The sequence below is a fragment of the Amblyraja radiata genome, chromosome 10 (genome assembly GCF_010909765.2).
Source record: "Amblyraja radiata isolate CabotCenter1 chromosome 10, sAmbRad1.1.pri, whole genome shotgun sequence".
Taxonomy (NCBI): domain Eukaryota; kingdom Metazoa; phylum Chordata; class Chondrichthyes; order Rajiformes; family Rajidae; genus Amblyraja; species Amblyraja radiata.
Window position 1 is genome coordinate 59,651,063 of NC_045965.1, and position 23,279 is coordinate 59,674,341.

At 46.3% G+C, this 23,279-nt stretch overlaps 1 protein-coding gene across 4 annotated transcripts in view; it reads left to right on the forward strand.

Moving 5' to 3' along the window:
- kyat3 (kynurenine aminotransferase 3) overlaps positions 1–17,557 on the forward strand; it is a 71,999-nt gene extending 54,442 nt beyond the window's left edge. For 3 of the 4 annotated variants that reach the window (XM_033029000.1, XM_033028999.1, XM_033029002.1), the window contains 3 exons: positions 3,481–3,554; positions 17,035–17,121; positions 17,246–17,557. In XM_033029000.1, coding sequence (XP_032884891.1) covers positions 3,481–3,554; positions 17,035–17,121; positions 17,246–17,296 — 212 coding nt within the window. In that variant the 3' untranslated portion in view covers positions 17,297–17,557. The remainder of the gene's footprint in view (positions 1–3,480; positions 3,555–17,034; positions 17,122–17,245) is intronic. The other variant, XM_033029001.1, reaches the window with a different exon arrangement.
- Positions 17,558–23,279: the final 5,722 nt, after the last annotated feature.

Consider the following 23,279-nt stretch of genomic DNA (forward strand, 5'->3'; position numbering starts at 1 on the left):
ATTGTCTATGTTTCTATGTTGTCTGTCCATCCCATCCCTCCACAGATGCTGCCCAGCCCCGCTGAGGTATGACAGGCAGCATCTCTGGTGAGAAGGAATGGGTGACGTTTCGGGTCGAGACCCTTCTTCAGACTGAACCCGAAACGTCGCCTATTCCTTCTCTCCAGAGATGCTGCCTGTCCGGCTGAGTTACTCCAGCATTTTTGTGTCTATCTTCGGTGTAAACCAGCATCTGCAGTTCCTTCCTACACATGCGCATGGGTTGAGAAAGCTTTTGGGACCCCGGGCTTTATGAACAGAAGCATTAAAGATTAAGACGTTGTATCCAGTTCTGGGATCCAGTGGGAAAGATTTTGTTTTTTTTAAAGAGCTTTAGAGGGGGTGCAAAGTGAATTACGGGTCAATTCCACCAATTAGGAATTTTAATTGTTTGTTTAGAATCAGGGAGCTGGCTTTTCCAATGGAATTCCATGGAATTGCGAGAGGCTTTGACTGAAGTATTTAAAATAATGAACAACGTAAGTAAAGGGAAATCATTTTTTAAATTTCAAAGTGGACTTAAATATATACAATACATGAACCGTGTAAAAAATTAATCCGACATTTTCGGAGGCTATACAAACATTCAATACTGTTTACATACATTGCTCAAATTTCACAAATTTATCCCCCACCCTTGCCACTGGCGTGGAATCCCTTCCCTTATTTTGAGGGGCGTCTCCACTAGACCCTGCCCCCCCAGTGTCCAGCAGTGAAAGGACCCTAGACTGTGGTCCTCCCCCACCGAGCCTTGGCGTTGGCTGCACCGAGATTCAGTGCGTCCCTCAGACTGTTCCCAGGGACGCAATCAGAGACGGACATCGAGTGCTGCTGGAAGGTCATCGACTCTTTGGTCTGCCCGAGCGTTGTTGACCACCCAGCGGAACGAGATGTCCGTCGGGCAATGTTGCCGACTGGCCCGCTCGAGACTGCAGGGGTACGTGCTAAAGGGGAATCATTGCCATGGACGAATGGGTCGGAAACGAGGGGATGGGGAATGAAGCAGAGTGGGCGGGAACTAGTTGATATGGAATGGAGGAGAAACCAGGAAACGGGGAATGCAGGAGGGGGACAGGAAATAGAGGAAGGAGATTGGAGGAGAGTTCAGGGACTTGGATAGAGTGGATGTGGAGAGGATGTTTCCACTAGTGGGGGAGTCTAGGACTAGAGGTCACAGCCACAGAATGAAAGTATGTATATTTATATATTTATATTTATTTCGAGCATGTAAAACATGTTGTGGTGCTTCTTTTAGGAAGGAGATGAGGAGGAATTTCTTTGGTCAAAGGTGGTGAATCTGTGGAATTCTTTGCCACAGAAGGTGGTGGAGGCCAAGTCAGTGGATATTTTTAAGGCAGAGATAGATAGATTCTTGATTAGTACAGGTGTCAGAGATTATGGGGAGAAGGCAGGAGAGAGGGGGTTGGGAGGGAGAGATAGATCAGCCAGGATTGAGTGGCGGAATAAACTGTATGGGCCGAATGGCCTAATCCTGCTCCTATCACTTATGATCGTATGACTAGAAATGGAAGAGGGTTTGGGATGCAGGGGATGAGAGATTCGATGGCTAGGACTCGGGGAATGAAGAAGGGGGGAGGGGTACTGAAACAAGCAGACAGGAAATAGAGGAAGAGGGGACCAGGGGACCAGAAATAGAGAGGTCAGGAGCTAGGCAGCAGAGGATGGAGGAGCTTAAGGATTGGGGAATGGAAGGGAGGTTGGGAACTAGCGGACTGGGAATGGAGGAGGAATCAGTAACGAGGGGACAGGAAATGGAGGATAGGAGGGAAACCACGGAACAGGAAATGGAAGAGAGGTTGGGAACCACGGAACAGGAAATGGAGGATAGGAGGGAAACCACGGAACAGGAAATGGAAGAGAGGAGGGGCACTAGGGGAAAGGGAATGAAGGTGATTGGTAAAAGAAGTAAAACTAACATGAGGATAAACTATTTTCGAGCAAGAGTGGTTAGGGTCTGGAATGCATTGCCAGGAATAGTGGCGGCTGATTCAATTATAACCTTTGTCGCGGAAGTGGGTAAATATCCCAAAGGAAAGAATGTGCAGGGCAGCCGAGAGAGAGAGAGCCTTGGGGAGGTGGGACTCCATTCCACCTCCTCCATTCCACCGAGCAGCATTGGACGTGTTCCCACCCGATCCTGTGCCAGTCCAGAAGGAGACAACTATGCCCCCCGCCCACACGGACCCGGAATATCCTTGCCAGATCTGTGGTGGCTGACAAGCTTGGCAGCCCCTCACTCGGGCTGGTGGTTGGGTGACCTCCAACCGAGGGGGCAGGCATGATGTTTGCTGCTCCCGATGCTTGCCATGTTTGACACGTTGGCATGGTGTGTGGATTTTGGATGGCGACAGGCGCCTGCTCATTCATGAAGCTTCCCGCCACCTCTTGAGACTGAGATGAGGAAAAACCTTTTCACCCAGAGAGTTGTGAATCTGTGGAATTCTCTGCCACAGAAGGCAGTGGAGGTCTCCAAATTTGAGGAAGGACAGTCTCGCTATTGAGTGAGTGCAGCGTAGGTTCACGAGGTTAATTCCCAGGATGGCGGGACTGTCATATGTTGATAGAATGGAGCGGCTGGGCTTGTATACTCTGGAACTTAGAAGGATGAGAGGAAATCTTATTGAAACAGAAGATGATTAAGGGATTGGACACGCTAGAGGCAGGAAACATGTTCCCGACGTTGGGGGAATCCAGAACCAAGGGCCGCAGTTTAAGAATTAGGGGTAGGCCATTTAGAACAGAGATGAGGGAAAACGTTTTCACAAAGAGAGTTGTGAATCTGTGGAATCCGCTGCCTCAGAAGGCAGTGGAGGCCAATTCTCTGGATGCTTTCAAAAGAGAGTTAGATAGAGCTCTTAAAGATAGTGGTAAGTGGATATGGTGAGAAGGCAGGAACGGGGTACTGATTGGGGATGATCAGCCAGGATCATATTGAATGGTGGTGCTGGCTCGAAGGGCTGAATGGCCTACTCCTGCTATTTTTCTATGTTTCTAAAAGGAGGTTATTCTTGGTTGAAACAAAGAACTGCAGATGCTGGTTTATACCAAAGATAGAGACAAAGTGCTGGAGCAACTCAACAGGCCAGGCAGCATCCCCAGAGAAAAAGGACAGGCGACTGTTCAGGCCGGGAACCTTCTTCAGGCGACTGGTACATGACCAATCTTCTTTTCTAGTTCAACGCTGCTGGGTGTTGGAGCTCTCCTGAGTCACTCAGTCTATGGTTCCACTGCCTTGTGTGGGATACTGCCACAAAGATGGTTTTGAGTTCTAAAATGTTCAAGAAGGAACGGCAGATGCTGGAAAATCGAAGGTAGACATGCTCCAGCAGATTTGAGTTCTAAACAAGGCGCTAATGTTGAGCTTGTCTCAGTAACAAAAATATTGATTTCTTCTAATTATTTACATAACTCTCTTTCCAGATGTAGATCTCTCCAAAATGGAAGGGGATGAGCCTTACGATAACAAATTTGTGAAATGGATGATTAAAAATAAGGTAATTCACCTTGGTTTGTGGAGAATGAGGTGCAATGTCATTTCTATATTAGTTATTGTTTGTTATGACTGTGGTTCTCAACTACGGGATTGTCAATGACAATGTTGAACAATCAATAATAAGTTCAAGTTCAAGTTACATATATTGTCACATGCACCCCTTTTGGTACAGTGAGATTTGAGTTACCGTACAGCCATACGAATAAAAAGAACACAATACTCGATAACATGAACATCCCCCCCACAGCAGAATCAACGTTTCCCACAGTGAGGGAAGGCAATAAAGTTCAGTCAGCTACCTCTTTGTTAGTAATTGCGTACAGTTTTGGTCTCCTAATCTGAGGAAGGACATTCTTGCCATAGAGGGAGTACAGAGAAGGTTCACCAGACTGATTCCCGGGATGTCAGGACTTTCATATGAAGAAAGACTGGATAGACTCGGCTTGTACCCGCTAGAATTTAGAAGATTAAGGGGGTTTCTTATAGAAACTTACAAAATTCTTAAGGGGTTGGACAGGCTAGATGCAGGAAGATTGTTCCCGATGTTGGGGAAGCCCAGAACAAGGGGTCACAGTTTAAGGATAAAGGGGAAATCTTTTAGGACTGAGATGAGAAAAACATTTTTTACACAGAGAGTGGTGAATCTCTGGAATTATATGCCACAGAATGTAGTTGAGGCCAGTTCATTGGCTATATTTAAGAGGGAGTTAGATGTGGGCCTTGTGGCTAAAGGGATCAGGGGGTATTGAGAGAAGGCAGGTACAGGATACTGAGTTGGATGATCAGCCATGATCATATTGAATGGCGGTGCAGGCTCGAAGGGCCGAATGGCCTACTCCTGCACCTATTTTCTATGTTTCTAATATAGTCAGTTACCAACCATGTCATATTTTTGCGATGAAACGTTAATCCAAGAACCTGCCAACATCTCTCGTGGATAAAAAAAAAAGTTCTAAGAAAAAACATGAAAAGGCAAATATTTCTTCTCTAATAACACCGTGAAGATAGAATATCTGGCCTTGTTGCCATTGCCGTTGGCTGGATTCTGCGGCCCAGTTTCCCCAGGTGATGATTAGACTAGACTAGGCTAGAGGTAAGGCTTGGAAACAGGCCCTTCGGCCCACCGTGTCCGTGTCAATCAGCGATCACCCCGTACACTAGCACCATCCTACACACTAGGGACAATTTACAATTCCTACCGAAGCCGAGTAATCTACGAATCTGTACGTCTTTGGAGTGTGGGGGGAAACCGGAGCACACGGAGAAAGCCCACGCAGTCACGGGTAGAACGTGCAAACTCCGTACAGACAGCACCCATAGTCGGGATCGAAGTCGGGTCACTGGCTCTGTAAGGCAGCAACTCGACCGCTGCGCCACCGTGCCAGCCCGAGGTGATGAGTACATTACAGGAACTTTTATTGTCAGCAAACCACTTTGTGGTGTCCTCAGGGCAAGTAGGCATAAATTTTAAAATTGCTTTCTAATCCCATCTTAACTATTGAAAATTGAGGTATGAACTGGGATATAAAGATCAGGCGGACATGTAGACCTTAATTGGAGACGCAGATGCTGGAAAAAATAAGTCTGAATGACACACACACAGTGCTGGAGAAACTCAACGGATCAGGCAGCATCTGTGGAGGAACTGGACGTAGAAGTGTCTGAAGAATGACACAAAATGCTGGAGTAACTCAGCGGGACAGGCAGCAGCTCTGGAGAGAAGGAATGGGTGACGTTTCGGGTGGAGACCCTTCTTCACATTGATGTCAGGGGAGTGGGCGGGACGGAGATACAATGTAGTCGGAGACAGTAAGTGGTCGGAGAACTGGGAAGGGGGAGGGGATGGAGAGCGAGGGAAAGCAAGGGGAATCTGAGGAATGGTACCAACCCGAAACATCACTTGTCCTTGCCCTCCATAGATGCTGCCTGACCCACTGAGTTACACGCCTAGTTACTCCAGCAATTTGTGTTTTGACCTTGGGCGGTGGGTATGTGAATCATAGAAACAGGAGTACAAGATCCACGAACCTTGCAGACCTGTAGCTTGTTTACAGATATTTCTTTGATTGCTACTTCACTGATTCACTGGAATTTAGAAGGATGAGAGGGAATCTTATAGAAACATACAATTCTTAAGGGATTGGACAGGCTAGATGCAGGAAAAATGTTCCCGACGTTGGGGGAGTCCACAACCAGGGGTCACGGTTTAAGAATAAGGGGGTAGGCCATTTAGGACTGAGATGAGGAAAAACCTTTTCACCCAGAGAGTTGTGAATCTGTGGAAATCTCTGCCACAGAAGACAGTTGGGGCCAATTCACTGGATGTTTTCAAGAGAGAGTTGGATATAGCTCTTAGGGCTAACAGAATCAAAGGATATGGGGAGAAAGCAGGAACGGGGTACTGATTCTGGATGATCAGCCATGATCATATTGAATGGCGTTGCTGGGCCGAAGGGCCGAATGGCCTAATCCTGTATCTATTTTCTATGTTTCTGTTTTTTTATGCTATATAAACATCTATCAATTTAAGATTTTAAAATGTCAACTGATCAGCAGACCTCTGGGGAGAGAGTGCTGGATGATTCCGACCGTTAGTGTGAAAATAAACTGCTCTCTGCTTCCTGTTCCCTGCTGAGTGTCTGAGCTCACATTGTAAGAGGGTTTTGCTGGCCAAGAAGAAACACTTCCCCTGTAAGTTTCATTTCAAACCCTTCATTGTTTTAAACACCGGGATGAATAATGTGCTTCAAGACCTTCCAAACACAACCAAGTAACACAAACTAAGTTTAGTAAGCCGTCGGCTTTATTTGATTCCTATCCACTGAACTCTCTCAGTTGTCTGGATTTATGTGTGTTTATGCCTCTGGAAGTCTCATGCCACTGGCACAAATTACTAATATCAAGACTTCAACTTCATACACCATAAAACAGGAACTGGCCCTTCAGCCCACAATGTCCGTACTGAACACGAGGCCAGGTTCAAACTAATATCCTGTTCCGGCACATTTGTGGCACATTTCAGCCAGCCATTTTCAAGCTACTAGGACACAGAGTGCTGGAGTAACTCCGCGGGCCAGGCAGCATCTCCGGAGAACATGGAAAGGTGACGTTTCAGGTCGGGCCCCTTTTTCAGACTGGACGTATAGGTGACGTTTCGCTATTTTGATTCTTGCAGTTCCTTGTTTCTACATTTTGTGACAACCAGCATCTGTAGATTCTTGTTTCTACATTTTGACTTCTCCAGAGACCCGGCCTGGCCTGCTGAGTTACTCCAGCATTTTGTGTCCTCTTGTGTAAACCAGCATCTGCAGTTCCTTGTTTCTGCCAAGATACTGGGATCAAATACCAAAATGTCTGGTTCAGACACTTGGCGAGCCTCGCCTTTGATGAGCGACTGGTTATGTTTTTGGACAGCTCTTGCTTGTGCTTGAAGGCCCGGTATAGATGATTTCCTTCATTGATCTACTCATGGACCTGGCCATGAAAGAAACTGGAATATATTAATTCTGCTTCAAAATGATCTAATAATCCTAAAACATCATCTTCATCGTTGAAAACATCAGCGGGCACGGTGCCTTACAATGCTATTGTACGACAGTGATCGCAACTTCTACTGAAGTGTGGATGGTCGTTGGCTCGCTAGGAGCTCATCCATAGAAACATAGATAGAAACATAGAAAATAGGTGCAGGTGGAGGCCATTCGGCCCTTCGACCGCCATTCATTGTGATCATGGCTGATCGTCCCCTATCAATAACCCGTGCCTGCCTTCTCCCCATATCCCTTGACTCCACTAGCCCCTTGACTTCATCCACCCTTTGACAGGTCTTGTTTTTGGTCCTGCTGGGGGTCCACAGCCCCCTCCTCACCTGGCAAACCAGGTGGGGGAACGGTTTAGTTGCCGAACATCCGACCATGGAGCAGGTAGCACGGGATTACATGGTACCCGTGGCGGGGGGAACACCCCCCCCCCCCGACCTGACCTGTCGAACACATAACATAGCATAGAACACCACAATACGCAAACCGCCCTGCCAGGTTAAACCAGTCTCCTCTCCCGACAAATGATCCATATCCTTCCATTCCCTGCATATCCATGTGTCCATCTAAAAGCTCATTAAGTGCCACTATCGTATCTGCCTCCACCACCACCCCTGGTAGCACCATCCAGGCACCCACTACTCTGTGTAAATAAACATTTTGCCCGGCACATCTCCTTCAAACATTGTCTCCCTCGTCATGAAGCGACATCCTCCAGTCAACTGATTTCCAGTTGAGTCACTCAATCCCACTGTGTTTACAAACTCTAATGGAATTCCACACAAGGATTGGTCATAAGGAATAGAAACATAGAAAATAGGTGCAAGAGTAGGCCATTTGGCTCTTTGAGCCAGCATCGCCATTCAATATGATTATCCAGAATCACTACGCTGTTCCTGCTTTCTCCCCATATCCCTTGATTCTGTTAACCCGAAGAGCTATATCTAACTCTCTCTTGAATACTATTGAATAGGAGCAGAATTAGGCCATTCGGCCCATCAGGTTTACTCCGCCATTCATTCTTGGCTGATCCATCTCTCCGTCCTAATTCCATTCTCCTGCCTCCTCCCCATAACCTCTGACACCCGTACTTATCAAAATGGCATTCAGGGGCATTGTCCCCCAGTTATTTTGAGCTATTCATTCCTCCGGTGTCGACCAATCTGGCCAATTCTCAGCGTGGCAGCTGGTGATTGCTAGGTTTCAGTTTACCAGCTGGAAGATTAACGATAAGGAGGCTTGGGAAGAAAGTGTTTTCGTAAATCTGAAAGAAGCAAAGTATTTGGGGGGGGGGGGGGAAGGCATCCCAGAAGTACGGGGGAACCAGAGTACAATGACATTTACTCATTATTCTTCATAAGTGAGAACTGGAATTCGGCATGAGTATACTGGCTATGTCACTTGCTGTTCATACTGAGATCTGGATAAGAATTTACATCCCACCAGCTGGGAATTAATCTAGAATTAAAAACTAGCTTTCGAGAAGAGGTTTACATAGAAACAGAAATAGGTGCACCGCAATTCAATATGATCATGGCTGATCATCAAACTCAGTATCCTGTACCTGCCTTCTCTCCATACCCCCTGATCACTTTAGCCACAAGGGCCACATCTAACTTCCTCTTAAATATAGCCAATGAACTGGCCTCAACTACTTTCTGTGGCAGAGAATTCCACAGATTCACCACTCTCTGTGTGAAAAAAAATATTCTCATCTCGGTCCTAAAAGATTTCCCCCTTATCCTTAAACTGTGACCCCTTGTTCTGGACTTCCCCAACATTGGGAACAATCTTCCTGCATCTAGCCTGTCCAACCCCTTAAGATTTTGTAAGTTTCTATAAGATCCCCCCTCAATCTTCTAAATTCTAGCGAGTACAAGCCGAGTCTATCCAGTCTTTCTTCATATGAAAGTACTGCCATCCTAGGTTACCAGCATGCTGCTTGGATTAAATGGTATTAGACACGAGGAGCGGTTGGACATACATGGATTGTTTTTCTTTGGAATTCCTGAGGTTGAAGGAAGAACTGATGGAAGTCTATAAAATTACCGGAGGCATAGATAGGCGTAGAACCATTTTAAAAGGTAGATGAGAAAGCGTAGCTTTGAGGTGAGAGGGGCAAAGTAATGGAGATATGTGAGGGAAGTTATTTTTACACAGAGAGCGGCGGGTGCCTGCAATGCCCTGCCAGGGGTGGTGGTGGAAGCAGATACGATTGTGGCTTTCAAGCGGCGTTTAAGCAGGCTCATGGATATGTAGAGAAAGGAAGAACAATGGAACATGTGCAAACGGAGGAGATTAGTTTATCTTGCCATCATGTTCGGCCACACACATTGTGGGCCAGTGGGCCTTGTTCCTATTCTGTACTGTTCTATGTTTTGTTTCGAGATACAGCGTAGAAACAAGGCTTTTGGTCCCACTGAGTCCACTCCGACCACTGATTACCCATCCAGGGCTGCGCGGTGGAGCAGCGGTAGAGTTGCTGCCTTACAGCGCCAGAGACCCGGGTTTCGATCCTGACTACAGGTGCTATTCTGTACGGAGTTTGCATGTGATCTCCGTGACCTGCATTGGTTTTCTCCAGGAGCTCCGGTCTCCTCCCACACTCCCAAGACGTACAGGGGTTGTAGGTTAATTTGCTTGGCAAGTTTTTTCTTCTTCTTTTTTTTCCTCCTTTTTTTTCTCTTCCCGCATTATGTGCTATATTTACATATTCACATATTGTGTTGTGCTGCAGCAAGTAAGAATTTCATTGTCCCATCCGGGACATGTGACAATAAAACACTCTTGACTCTTCTCTCTTGATTAAGTTGTGCCGAGTGTGTAGGATGGTGTAAGTGTGCGGGGATCACTGGTCGGCGCGGACTCGATGGGCCGAAGGGCCTGTTTCCACTCTGCATCTCTAAACTAAACATTGGTTCTATGTTATCCCACTTTTGCATCCATTCCCTGTACACTCAGAACAATTTAGAGAGGGCAATTAACCTGTAATCCCACTCATCTTTGAGATGTGGGAGGAATCCCGAGCACCGGGAGGAAACCCACGAGGTCACGGGGAGACACGCAAACTCCATACAGATCGCACCCGAGATTAGGATCGAATCCGGGTCTCTGACGCTGTGCGGCAGAAGCTCTACCAGGTGCGCCCCTGTGCTGCCCATCTTCGTAAAGCTAACATTAATAATGGCCCAAGGCAATACCTGTACTGTCAAATTGCTGTAAAGACAAGTTCTTTAGTGAAAGTAATCCCTACCCTCATCATCCCTCTGCAATGGCCAACAAGTGACTCTGGATTCACAAGATTATAATTGGCTCAGTGGCATTCAAATGATTTTCATGCCTCTCAGTTGAAGAGCGAGTGGGGATTCCTGTCAAACCTGCTCTGGCCAAAATGGTGTCCAAATCCCAGGGACAAATATCATATAATACATAAGAGTAAGTGATCGGAGGTAGGCCGGCGGAGTTGAGGCCATCAGTCGGAGAGCGGGCTGACCGGCTGAGGAACGAGGTGTGCAGAAAGTGAAGAGAGCTGGAGAAAGCTCAAAACCCTGGACAAGGTAAGTTGATGGGGAAAGGATTCTTGGCAAGTTAAAGTGGGAGACACAAGTGGATGAATGAACAGCATTCTTGTCTGCATGGTGTTTGGATTCCTGCACCACTGTGTTAAGACTGAGATTCATTTTTATGCTGCCACAGTGGGTGTTCATTATAAAATGTTTACAATAATGAGCCATATTTGTACATGTATCGTGAGCTTGCAGTAACTCCAGTGACGGATGGAGTTCACCTTGTCTACATTATAGTTGGCCATTTAGGGCTGATGGCAGAAACCGCAACGAAGACTTGAGGTTTTTTTTCAAAACTTTTTTCTTTTTCAGGATAATTTTAAACTAAGAGCCTCTGTTGTAGTTTCTACGTGTCTGGCTACTGAGTAAAAAGTCAGAGGTTTGGCTTTATTGCACAGGAGACTATACTGTAAGTAAAGGGAAGATAGATATAAAATGCTGGAGTAACTCAGCGGGACAGGCAGCGTCTCTGGAGAGAAGGAATGGGTGATATTTCGGGTCGAGACCCTTCTTCAGACTGGTTGGGGATAAGGGAAACGAGAGATATAGACGGTGATGTGGATGGATAAAGAACAATGAATGAAAGATATGCAAAAATGTAATGATGATAAAGGAAACAGGCCATTGTTAGTTGTTTGTTGGGTGAAAATAAGAAGCTGGTGCGACTTGAGTGGAGGAGGGATAGAGAGAGAGGGAATGCCGGGGCTTCCTGAAGTGAGAGAAATCAATATTCATACCACTGGGTTGTAAATATGAAATGCTGTTCCTCCAATTTGCGTTAAGCCCCACTCTGACAATGGAGGAGACCGAGGACAGAAAGGTCTGTGTAGGAATGGGAAGGAGAATTAAAGTGTCCAGCAACCGGGAGATCAGGTAGGTTCAGGCGGGCTGAGCGAAGGTGTTCCCCAAAACGATCGCCCTGTCTGCGTTTGGTCTCGCCGATGTATAAGAGTCCACATCTTGAACAACGGATACAGTAGATGAGGTTGGAGGAGGTGCAAGTGAACCTCTGCCTAACCTGAAAGGGAGCCTGGAATATGCTATGCGGCCCTGACAGGCAGTCTATAATTCACGATTTACCACCTTTCTTAACTTCACTATCTCACATTGTCCCCGTATCTCTCAGTATCCCAGATCTAGTGATCTAATGGGACACACTTGAAGAAATGGGAGATTTTTTTCAACCTAGGCAGAGTGGCGCAGTGGTAAAGTTGCTGTCTTACAGCGCCAGAGACCTGGGTTCGGTCCTGACTACCGGGGTGCTGCCTGTACAGAGTTTGTACGTTCACCCTGTGACCGTGCATGGGTTTTCCCCAGGTACTCCGGTTTCCTCCCACATTCCAAAGCCGCGCAGGTTTGTAGGTTAATTGTCTTGTGTAAATTGTAAATCGCCCCCAGTGTGCGAGTCAGAGCTAGTGTGCGGGGGTGATCGTTGGTCAGCACGGATTCTGTAGGCCGAAGGACCTGTTTCCACGCTGTATCTCTAAACTAAACAAGACTAAGATGATCAGGCGAACCTGCTTCTCACATGAGCAGCTGCTGCCCCCCAGTTTTGAGATGGCCAGGCATGGGTTTCATAATTTTCAGCAAGACTAAAATAGTCCCAGGCAACAAACTGTTGAATCTCCTGTAACAATATCACATCTTTCCCTTAGTGTAGCACCCAGAACCACATGTATTTCGCCAGTTGAAACCTGGCCAAAGTTTTCTCAAGTTGGAGCATAACCCACTACTTTTGTATTCAATGGCCCTATTAATGAAGATAGACACAAAAAGCTGGAGTAACTCAGCGGGACAGGTCGCATCTCTGGAGAGTAGGAATGGGTGATGTTTCGGCTCGAGACCCTTCTTCAGACTAGTTAGGGATAAGGAAAACAAGAGATATAGATGATGACGTAGAGAGATAACGAACAATGAATGCAGAACTCTCGTCGGTGAGAGGAGAACTTCTTCAAAGTAGACATACCTTGAGATTTCGTAGTGGAGCAGAAGAAATGTGTAGGAAGGCCCTATTAATGAAAGCCAGTACCCCATATGTCTTCCTAACCATGTTATCTACCTCTATTTCCATCTTCAAGGATCTCTGGACTTGTATTCCAGGGGCCTTCAGTTCATCAGTACTCCCTAAGACCCTACCATTCATGGTTTATGTTGTAGCCTCATTAGTAGCCAACAATACGTCGCTCGCATCAATCTGGTTTGAACGCCATGGGCCAAAGAGGAAGAGATGTGACCAAGAGTAAGAGTGTGATTTAAATGACTGTCCAGCCCAGTATTTTCTCCTGACCATCCTCCCCAACCCACTATATTTATAAGGTCGGTCAAGGTGGCACAACGGTAGAGTTGCTGCCTTATGGGCGGCCTGCCCACTTGGTGATTTTTTAGGCAACTGCTGGCGACTGTCATAGTCGTAGGTCGCTGAAAAACCAGCGACAACCTACGTCATCCTGGCGACAGCCTACAACAGCACCTACGCCAGGAGAAGTCGAGCTACGCTCATTGGCGTCAAACCCACTGTCGCTGAAAAACTTTCAACATGTTGAAAATTTAGCGGCGACCAGAAAGACGCTACAACTTTTTGCGCGACCGAGGAGACGGCTCCCGGCGACCACCGGTGAACATGTGGCGACAAACTAGTCGCCTGTAGTTGGCTAAAAAATCGCCTAAGTGGGACAGGCCCATTACAGTGAATGCAGCGCCGGAGACCCGGGTTCGATCCCAAGTACGAGTGCTGTCTGTACAGAGTTTGCACGTTCTCCCCGTGACCTGCGTGGGTTTTCTCCAAGATCTTCGGTTTCCTCCCACACTCCAAAGGCGTACATGTTTGTAGGTTAATTGGCTTGGTAAATGTAAAAATTGGCCCTAGTGGGTGCAGAATAGTGTCAATGTGCGGGGATCGCTGGTCGGCGCGGACCCGTGGGGTGAAGGGCCTGTTTCCACGCTGTGTCTCTAAACTAAACTAAACTCCACATCTTCACCCCATTTCAGAATGCAGTGAAATTTGCTCCTTACTATATGTGGACATTAGATATACCAGGATACTTGGGGGAATAAAGTGCTACAAGAGACAATCCTTTATAACCTGTGATAATAGTAGATGTGGAGAAATGTGCTGCTCTCAACAAGACCCTCATGGAAACATTAAGCTTTGTGGAAAATCAGAGGAAAAGTGCACAGAATTCTGGAAAATGTTAAATCAATTTTCTAAATGCTCTCTGAAAGGTACACTCTACCACTACCACACTAATCCATTTGGCTTGTGGTCCATTAAAAGTAGCAACTCATAAATACCACGCATTCTGCTTGGATTATATTTGGAGATTCTCACAGCTACTGTCGAGCTGGATACACAGCAAACAGTTCTGTCATATTTTTCAATATAGTCTTTGTCCTCTTTTCCCCTTCATCTCAGAAGGCAGCGAGTAATAGGAGGCAATACACAAAGACCAGGGAGGGTAGGATGTGCGGATGAACTAATCTAAGATATTTGACTCCTTGAAGGGAGAGGGCTCTCCAAGGCCCAAGGTCTCCCCTCCCTAAAGTTCACGGCTGGTCTTCTCCTTTGTTCCTTTTCCATTATCTCTTTGTTCGCTCATCCACAATGCAGAGAACACACTGGAATGTCTTCTTCCTTTTTTGTGTCAAGGCCACCTTCGCTGCTGTTACTCACGCATTCTGTGATCCAAGCGGGAGATTTGCCACGGTCTGCACCCTTTCTCTTGCACCGAGTGAACAAAAGCCTGGATCTTTGGTCGTGCAATTAGTGAGTTTAGACATTAGACTTTAGAGATACAGCAGGGAGTCGGGCCCTTCGGCTCGCTGAGTCCGTGCCGACCAGCAATCGCCCCATACACTAGCACCAGCCTACACCCTCAGGACAATTTACAATTTTACCAAAGCCAATTAACCTACAGACGCCTTTGGAGAGTGGGAGGAATCCGGAGCACCTGGAGAAAACCCACTTGGTCACAGGGAGAACGTACAAACTGCCTACAGACAACACCCGCAGTCAGAATCGGACCTGGGTCTCGGGCGCTGTGAAGGCAGCATCTCTATCGCTGCGCCACTGCGCCGCCCATAAGTTGCAGAATGGAGTGTAACGGAGAATGAGGAGCAGATCTAGTTAGTATTGCAGGAAATGCAGCCTGCTGGCTGGTGCGATCAGTCAGTGGTCCTACAGATGCTAAGCCTGGCAAATCAAACCTCCCTGGTGGTCCACATCCCACCTGTCTCCCGAACGCTGCACCTATGTTGTTTGATATTGGTAGTGTAGCTGCCATTGGAGGAACGTGCCCAACACCCTTCCGAGTGTGAAGGCATTCAAACGTACTTCTGTAGAAAGCTGTGATTTCCATTCTATCACCCTGGCACCCTTCCCTATACCACGCAAAGTCTGAGCACCAGACCATCAGAGTGAGCATTAATGCTGCAACTTCTTCCTCTATTCACACAAAGGGTGGTGGGTGTATGGACGAAGCTGCCAGAAGTAGTTGAGTCTGGGACTATCCCAACGTTTAACAGTTAGACAGGTATATGGATAGGACAGGTTTGGAGTGATAGGGACCAAGCGCAGGCAGGTAGGACCAGTGTAGCTGGGACATGTTGGCCGGTGTGGGAAAGTTGGGCCGAAGTCCACACTGTATCATTCTATGACTCTAATTCAGTAATACCAAATGCTCTGAATAAGGTCCATTCTGATCCAGGTAGCATTCTGTCCTCAAATGTCTTGTTCCTCAATGGCCATGCATAATACATGTTCTCCTCTGCAGAGTTAGATAGAGCTGTTAAAGATAGCGGAGTCAAGGGATATGGGGAGAAGGCATGAATGGGGTACTGATTGTGGATGATCAGCAATGATGACAGTGAATGACGGTGCTGGCCCGAAGGGCCGAATGGCCTACTACTGCACCTATTGTCTATTGTCCTAAGGTTACGGCAGAGGTCTGTTCCTGGCAGCTGTTTGTAACCTGGTCAGTTAAAAAGCAACTACCCAGTAATATCTTTAAATAGAAACTAAGGCCAGCCAAGGACAACATGTAGTTAAACTAGAGCTTCTATTCTATTCTCTTCTATTTCCATCCTGTAACAGACTTTCCCTTTCGCAGCCTGTCTCGTGTTCCCCTCTCGTTCCATCTTGAAACCTCCAACTTTTCCCAGTTCAACACGAAACAAATAAAAGTGGAGTGCTGGAAACAGTTAGCAGATCAGGCAGGATATGACTCTTTAGAGTCATAGAGAGAGTCATACTGCACGGAGACAGGCCCTTTGGCCCAACTGGTCCATGCTAACCAAGATGCTCCATCTGAGCTGGTCCCATTTGCCCACGTTTTGGTCCATGTCCCTCTTATCATATTCACATTGTTTACATGACAAAATGTTCCAAATATTGTACTTGGGAAAAGAAGCAATGTGTAAGAAAGAACTGCAGATGCTGGTTTAAATCAAAGGTAGACACAAAATGCTGGATTAACTCAGCGGGTCAAGCAGCATCTATGGAGAGAAGGAATGGCTGACGTTTCGGATCGAGACCCTTCTTCAGACTGATATCAGAGCAGGGGGCGGGACAAAGATAGAATGTAGGCGGAGACTGTAAGACTAGTGGGAGAACTGGGAAAGGGAAGGGGATGGAGAGAGAAAGCAAGGGCTATCTGAAGTCAATGTTCATACCACTGGGGTGCAAACTACCCAAGCGAAGTATGAGGTGATGTTCCTCCAATTTGCACTGGGCCTCACTCTGACAATGGAGGGGGCCCAGGATTGAAAGGTCAGATTGGGAGTGGGAGGGGGAGTGCTGAGTCACCGGGAGATCAGGTAGGTTTAAGACGGACTGAGCGGAGGCGTTCAGTGAAACAATCGCCGAGCCTGCGCTTGGTCTCGCCGATGTACAGGAGTTGACACTTGGAACAGCGGATACAGTGGATGAGGTTGGAGGAGGTGCAAGTGAACCTCTGCCTCACCTGGAAAGACTGTTTGGGTCCTTGGATGGAGTCGAGGGGGGAAGTAAAGGGACAGGTGTTGCATCTCCTGCGGTTGCAGGGGAAAGTACCTGGGGAGGGGATGGTTTGGGTGGGAAGGGGCGAGTTGACCAGGGAGTTTCGGAGGGAACGGTCTCTGCGGAAAGTAGAAAGGGGTGGAGATGGGAAGATGTGGCGAGTAGTGGTATCCCATTGGAGGTGGCGAAAATGTTGGAGGATTATATGCTGTGTAGGAGGTGGTGAAAATGTTATTGACGAAGGTCAATAATACGGAGAAAACATTTGGAAACTGATATCTGTGTCCTTGCAGACTGAAGAAACTCGGCTGTATGTGAAATCCGCAATGGCATTGCACCTGAAAGCATTTTTGCCTTCAGTTGAGAATTTTCATTTTCTTTTAGCAATTGGCAGCTATCCCTGTGACCTCATTCATCAGTGATCAAGCCAAGAGTCTCTATGAGAAATATGTTCGTTTCTGCTTTATCAAGGTCAGTCTATTGGTGTTAGCGCACTTTGATGCTGGTTGTTCAAGAAGAACAAATTACATGCATATTTCTGCAAACCTAGTTAGTACATTGCTTAAAGTGCCTGTTTTTCCATTTTTTCTAACAGCAAGATAGTACGTTGGATTCAGCAGAAGCCATTCTGAAGAATTGGAAGTGAAGGCCCTACTCTCAATGAATCCCTGTCATTGTCACTAATGAACACATTAACTAGTGGTGGCCTCTAATTTATTTTCAGACATACTGATCATCTTCACTTCTTTGTTTCCTTAAAGCCTGAACGCATAGGTCAAGAAATGGAAAGAACCAGCCGTTCTGTTAAACACTATTTGGATATGAAACGTCATCTTTTAGATTAGTGTAGTTTCTCACTACAGTGGCACATATGGAAAATAAAATATGTACAGTCTTATCCAGCAAACTTCATGAGTTGTGTCTCTTGAGTCTGTCTCTACTTCCAATTGTTTCTGTAAACAGGACCATGAATCAATCCACCCTCTACTCAATTGGGATCATTCCATTTCCTTTGTGCAAGGAATCAAAAGTCAAAAATCAAGTGTGTTTAATTGTCATATGCACCGTGAATGGAACAATGAAATTCTTACTTTTCCGCAGCTTTGCACGGACATTAACGCAACAACAACAAAAAAGAATGCAGTAAGCAAGTTATTAGTTATATTAGGTAACCAGACCATAATAGTGCAAGCTGATGTACAAAGTACAACCAATGCAAATTGCATGATAAAGGGTTGCGGTCAGGGTTGTGCAGTGTAATTCAAATTCAAGGGCCTGATGGTTGATGAGTTGTTCTTGAACTTGGAGGCAACAGTACTCAAGCTTCTGCACCTTCTTTAAATCTTCGCAGTGAGATGAGAGGGTGGTCAGGATGGTGTGGGTCTTTGATGATATTAGCAGCCAGCGAGCGGTAGGCTGATCATGTATATTGAAGCAACGCTTCCTGTAGATCCCTTCGATGGTGGGTAAAATCAATAGCTCTGACGGACCAGGCATTGTCCCCCACTTTCTGCACTCTCCACCATTCTTGGGTGTGTGATAAAACCAGTCAGTATGCACTCTGTTGTACACCTGGTGAGGGTCGGTTGGTCCTCTGAATCGCCTCAAAGGAATGACTCCAACCAGCAAAAACATTTGTAATTTGTTGCCCATTGTGTTGAGTTTTAGCAGAGTACATTGATGCCACACGGTCATGTTTTGCTTTGATGTCGAAGGCAGTTACTCTCAACTCACATCACCCCTGGAATTCCGGTCCTTCATGCTGTTTTTCTGGTTTATTTAGGCTACATACCATACGTGCTAAAAACCTACTGCCAAGCTGCATCAGAGGGAACATACAAAAACTTAGGGTAATCTGCCATAGTGTTACGAAAGACACATCATATCTGTCTTAGTTATTTTGGAGCCATTGAAGCAATGGTTGTGCTGTGGATAAACACAACTTACTAACTAACTAAGGTACACAAAATTGCTGGGGAAACTCAGCGGGTGCAGCAGCATCTATGGAGCGAAGGAAATAGGCGACGTTTCGGGCCGAAACCCTTCTTCAGACCCGGCTCTGAATTACTAACTAACTAACTTACTAACACTTAGGTTTCCAGAAGGCATTTGACAAGCTACTGTATCAAGGGTTATTGAGGAAAATAAGAGCTTGTTATGCAGAAAGTAACATTCTTGGCATGGATAGAAATTTGACTGGCTAACAGGATACAGAAGGTCAGCATAAATAGCATTTCTCAGGTTGGCCAAATATAACATGTGGCTTGTAATAAGGATTGATGCTGGGTTCAAACAGAAGGTAGTTGAGGCCAGTTCATTGGCTATATTTAAGAGGGAGTTGGATGTGGCCCTTGTGGCTAAAGGGATCAGGGGGTATGGAGAGAAGGCAGGTACAGGATAGTGAGTTGGATGATCAGCCATGATCATATTGAATGGCGGTGCAGGCTCGAAGGGCCGAATGGCCTACTCCTGCACCTATTTTCTATGTTTCTATATTTCTATGTTCACAACCTCTTACGGCATGTAAAAGATGAAGGCACCAAAGACATGGTTGCTAGTGGCACAAACACTGATAGGAAAGCAAGATATGAAGCGGACATGAAGAGGCAACAAAGTGATATAAATAGATTGAGTGTGTAAGCCAAGGTCTGGCTAATGGAGTAAAATATGGTTAAAAAATGTGAAATTGTCCACTTTGGCAGGAAGTGCAAACAAAACATTCAAATGATGAGAGTACAGCAAGTAATTCGGAAAGCTAATAGAACGTCTTTGTTTATTGTGAGGGGAACTGGATGCCAAGGGGGAGATTATGCAGCAGTTATATAAGATTACATCCAGAGTACTACGTACTCCTAATTTAAGTAAGAATGTACGTGGAAGCATTTTAGAGCAGGTTTAGACTGATACTTTGCTTGACAGGGTTGAAAGGTTAGACGTGCTAGGCCTATATCCAAAGGTGAGAGGTGATTTGATTGAAGTATATGTCCTCCAGACTCAGAAACAGCTTCATTCCCAGAGCTATAGCGGCTCTGAACCGGCCCTGCTGAGTGCCCCCCACCCCCCCTGGTCTGTCTCCCTCAGATGGTCACGTCGCACAGTTTATTTATTTATTTTATTTTTTGACATCGGTTGGAAGCTGCATACTAAATCTCGTTGCACTGATGTGCAATGACAATAAAATATATTATTATTATTATTATATGAGATCTTGAGGAGTCTTAACAGGATAGATGACTGAGGGGCCTGTTTCCATGCTGTATGACTCTATGGCTCGGTGAGATGGGGCAAGAATGTTTCCTCTTGTGGGTGAATCTAGAGCTCACTTTAAAATAAGGGGTCTCCCGTTTACATCCTGAGCAGAGCACTCCCCGAGTCTCACCTCACTGGCCAGGATAATGTTAAATAATGCACTGGAGCCCTCCTTCATTGGCCCCAGCCTTTCTTTCAAAGTCACCTGCAATCACTGGCCTTTCGATCAGATAGTTGTTCACAATGACACGACTTTGGCGGTCACGGTGGCGCAGCGGTAGAGTTGTTGCCTTACAGCGAATGCAGCGCCGGAGACCCAGGTTTGATCCCGACTACGGGTGCTGTCTGTACAGAGTTTGTACATTCTCCCCGGGACCTGCGTGGGTTTTCTCCGAGATCTTTGGTTTCCTCCCACACTCCAAAGCCGTACGGGTATGTAGGTTAATTGGCTTGGTGTAAATGTACAAATTGTCCCAAGTGGGTTTAGGATAGTGTTAATGTGCGGGGATCGCTGGTCGGCACGGACCCGGTGGGCCGAAAGGGCCTGTTTTTGCGCTGTATCTCTAAAACTAAAACTAAATTATTTGAGTCCACCAGCACCAAGGGAGTCAATCATGCCTGATCATTATAAAGGAGTGTGGGTTTCCCCAGACACAGTGGAGGGCACCTGCCCGAGGCTATGGGGAGAGGCAGGAAAATGGGGTAACGAGGGAGATAGATCAGCCATAATTGAATGGCGAAGTAGACTTGATGGGCCGAATGGCCTAAATTCTGCTCCCATGATCTTCCCTCTGCTTTTTGCCTCCCCTCCACAGCAGCATTTAAGCTCTGTTGGTGCAGGTTCCCCATGGTATGACACAGTAGCTATAATGGATATGCACAAGTCCCATCTGAGAATGAAGGATCTCGACCTGAAATGTTTGACCATTTCCTCCCTTAATGCTGCTTGGCCCGCTGAATTCTTCCAGCAGGAATGCAACCGTGGAGGTATCATTTTCCGCAGTGCCACTTTTCACATTTTGAGTACCTGGTACTCAATTTTATTAATATTTAGGAGTTACGCAGTGGGAGCTGTTGCTATATTTGACATTGTTTAGCCCCACCAACCTTCCTTCTGTGTGGCTTCCCCATCTACCATAGTTGACAAAGCCAACAATCGTCCTCATCCATTTTCCATACCTTTGTTCTCACCCCCTCTGCTGGCCAGAACTAGGATAGAATTCCCCCTGGTCCTCAACTACGAACCTCACAATTTAGATCATTTTCCATCAGATTTCATCAAAGGACAGATCTTTTCACCCCCTGATCAGTATTCTGAGGAGACCATTCCTTGGTTCCCTCTTCCGTTTCAGCCAATCTCTTTCTCATGGTACTTTCCAATGCAATTGTGACGTCCGCCTTTTTATCTCAGCCATTCCCTCCATTCAACGTTCCCTTTTGCCTGGTCTCAATGCCTTCCAAATCTCAACGCAATCTGAAGCCCTCCTTCCTACACCACCTGTATAACATTCTGTGAGTCACTTGTACCTCTTCCAATCCAGCGTAATCACATACGTTTGTCTCTTCTGCACTGGAGAAACAAAAGCAGGGATTGAGTAACTGCTTCGTTAAGCACCTCCATTCAATCCAGCCAGTACTTGCAATATCTTTTTACTGATCCTCTACTGTTCTATTGTATATATTTCACTCCAGCAAAATTCATTTTTATCCCGTTAATGTTAGCCCTTACTAATCTAAACCTTGCAATACGAATGCCAGTCTTATCCCAGTATTCCCTCATAGGCGTTTGGCTGAAAACATCCACTTCATTTCCCTTCCCAGCACTGGATTCAGCAACTGCCTTCTTCCCAGTTGGACCAAAGTCATACACAATCATGGAATTGAATTGAATACTTCATTGTCACATGTGAAATCCTTTGGTTGCATACCCAAGCTATGCTAATAGTCGCCCATAAGGGCACTTACAAAGTGCCCTTATGGGCACTTTGTAAGTGCCCTTATGTGCCCCCCCCCCACAGCACCAGATCCCCCTCTGTTCTTTCCCTCCCCCATCACACTGTGACCCCCCCCCCCCTAGCCGGGTCCTCCATTGCCCATTGTTCTTCCCCATCCCCCTCACGGTTGCCCCCCCCCCCCCCCCACGCCGGGTCCTCCTTTGTTCCTTCCCTCGGCAGCGACGTCCTCACTTCCGCATGTCCGTGCTCGTCCGTCGGTTGGTGCCAACATCGACCACCACACCGACTGCTCTTCCAAGTCCTCTCCAGACGCCGACCCAGGTCCCAGCCGAGGGCTCTGTCGACCCAGGCGCCGATGGCCGCGGGCTCCGTCAACCCACGAGGCCCGGGCAAGATCTCCCATCCCTCCCCCCATGCTTTCCATTTAGTCTAAGACTTTCCCAATTGATATTTGTGTCATTAAAGTCCCCCAACATCATCTACATGCACATTTCCAAAATGTCCCTGTGGATTTGCTCTTCTATTTCTCTTTCAGTATTAGAGACCCTGTGGAAGATACAGGTGAAGTTCAGGAAGATTGAGGGGTGGCTCTTGTAGCACCATTACTTAAATAGGGCAGCACGGATAAGACAAGGAACCACAGACATCAGATGTGGCAACGTTATTGAAGGGCATTCTTAAAGATAGGATTTACCGGAATTTGGATATTGTATTGATTAAGGATAGTCAGCATGGCTTTGTGCGTAAAAAATAGTATTTCACAAATCTGATAGTGTTTTGAATATGTCACTGTAGGTGGGAATTTTGTGCTATACCTATACACTGTATCTGGCTTTACTAAAATAGGCACAGAACAGACACAAAATAAAACAGCTCATAAATCAGTGGTGAGTCCATCGAACAAGTTGGTTTATTGAAGGCCTTAACAATGCACACCGAGAGAAATACTCTGAGAGAACCCAAAGTGTTCTTTTTCTCACAGAGAGTGGTGAGTCTGTGGAATTCTCTGCCTCAGAGGGCGGTGGAGGCAGGTTCTCTGGATGCTTTCATGAGAGAGCTAGATAGGGCTCTTAAAAATAGCAGAGTCAGGGCATATGGGGCGAAGGCAGGAACGGGGTACTGATTGGGAATGATCAGCCATGATCACAATGAATGGCGGTGCTGACTCGAAGGGCCAAATGGCCTACTCCTGCACTTATTGTCTATTGTTTTAAAAGATTCACAGTACCTACAGCATTTTAATATTCTCATGACGCAATATTCTCAAGACACAATGTTACTTGTAGATTTGAAATAAATCATCGATCAATGGCTCTGTCACCGTTCATTTTGTCTTTCCCCAAAGTTATCTTTAACCTTACATTTCCTGTTGTTTTGAAACTCTTGAAACTCTGCCTCTCATATACTTAACAAATAGATACCATA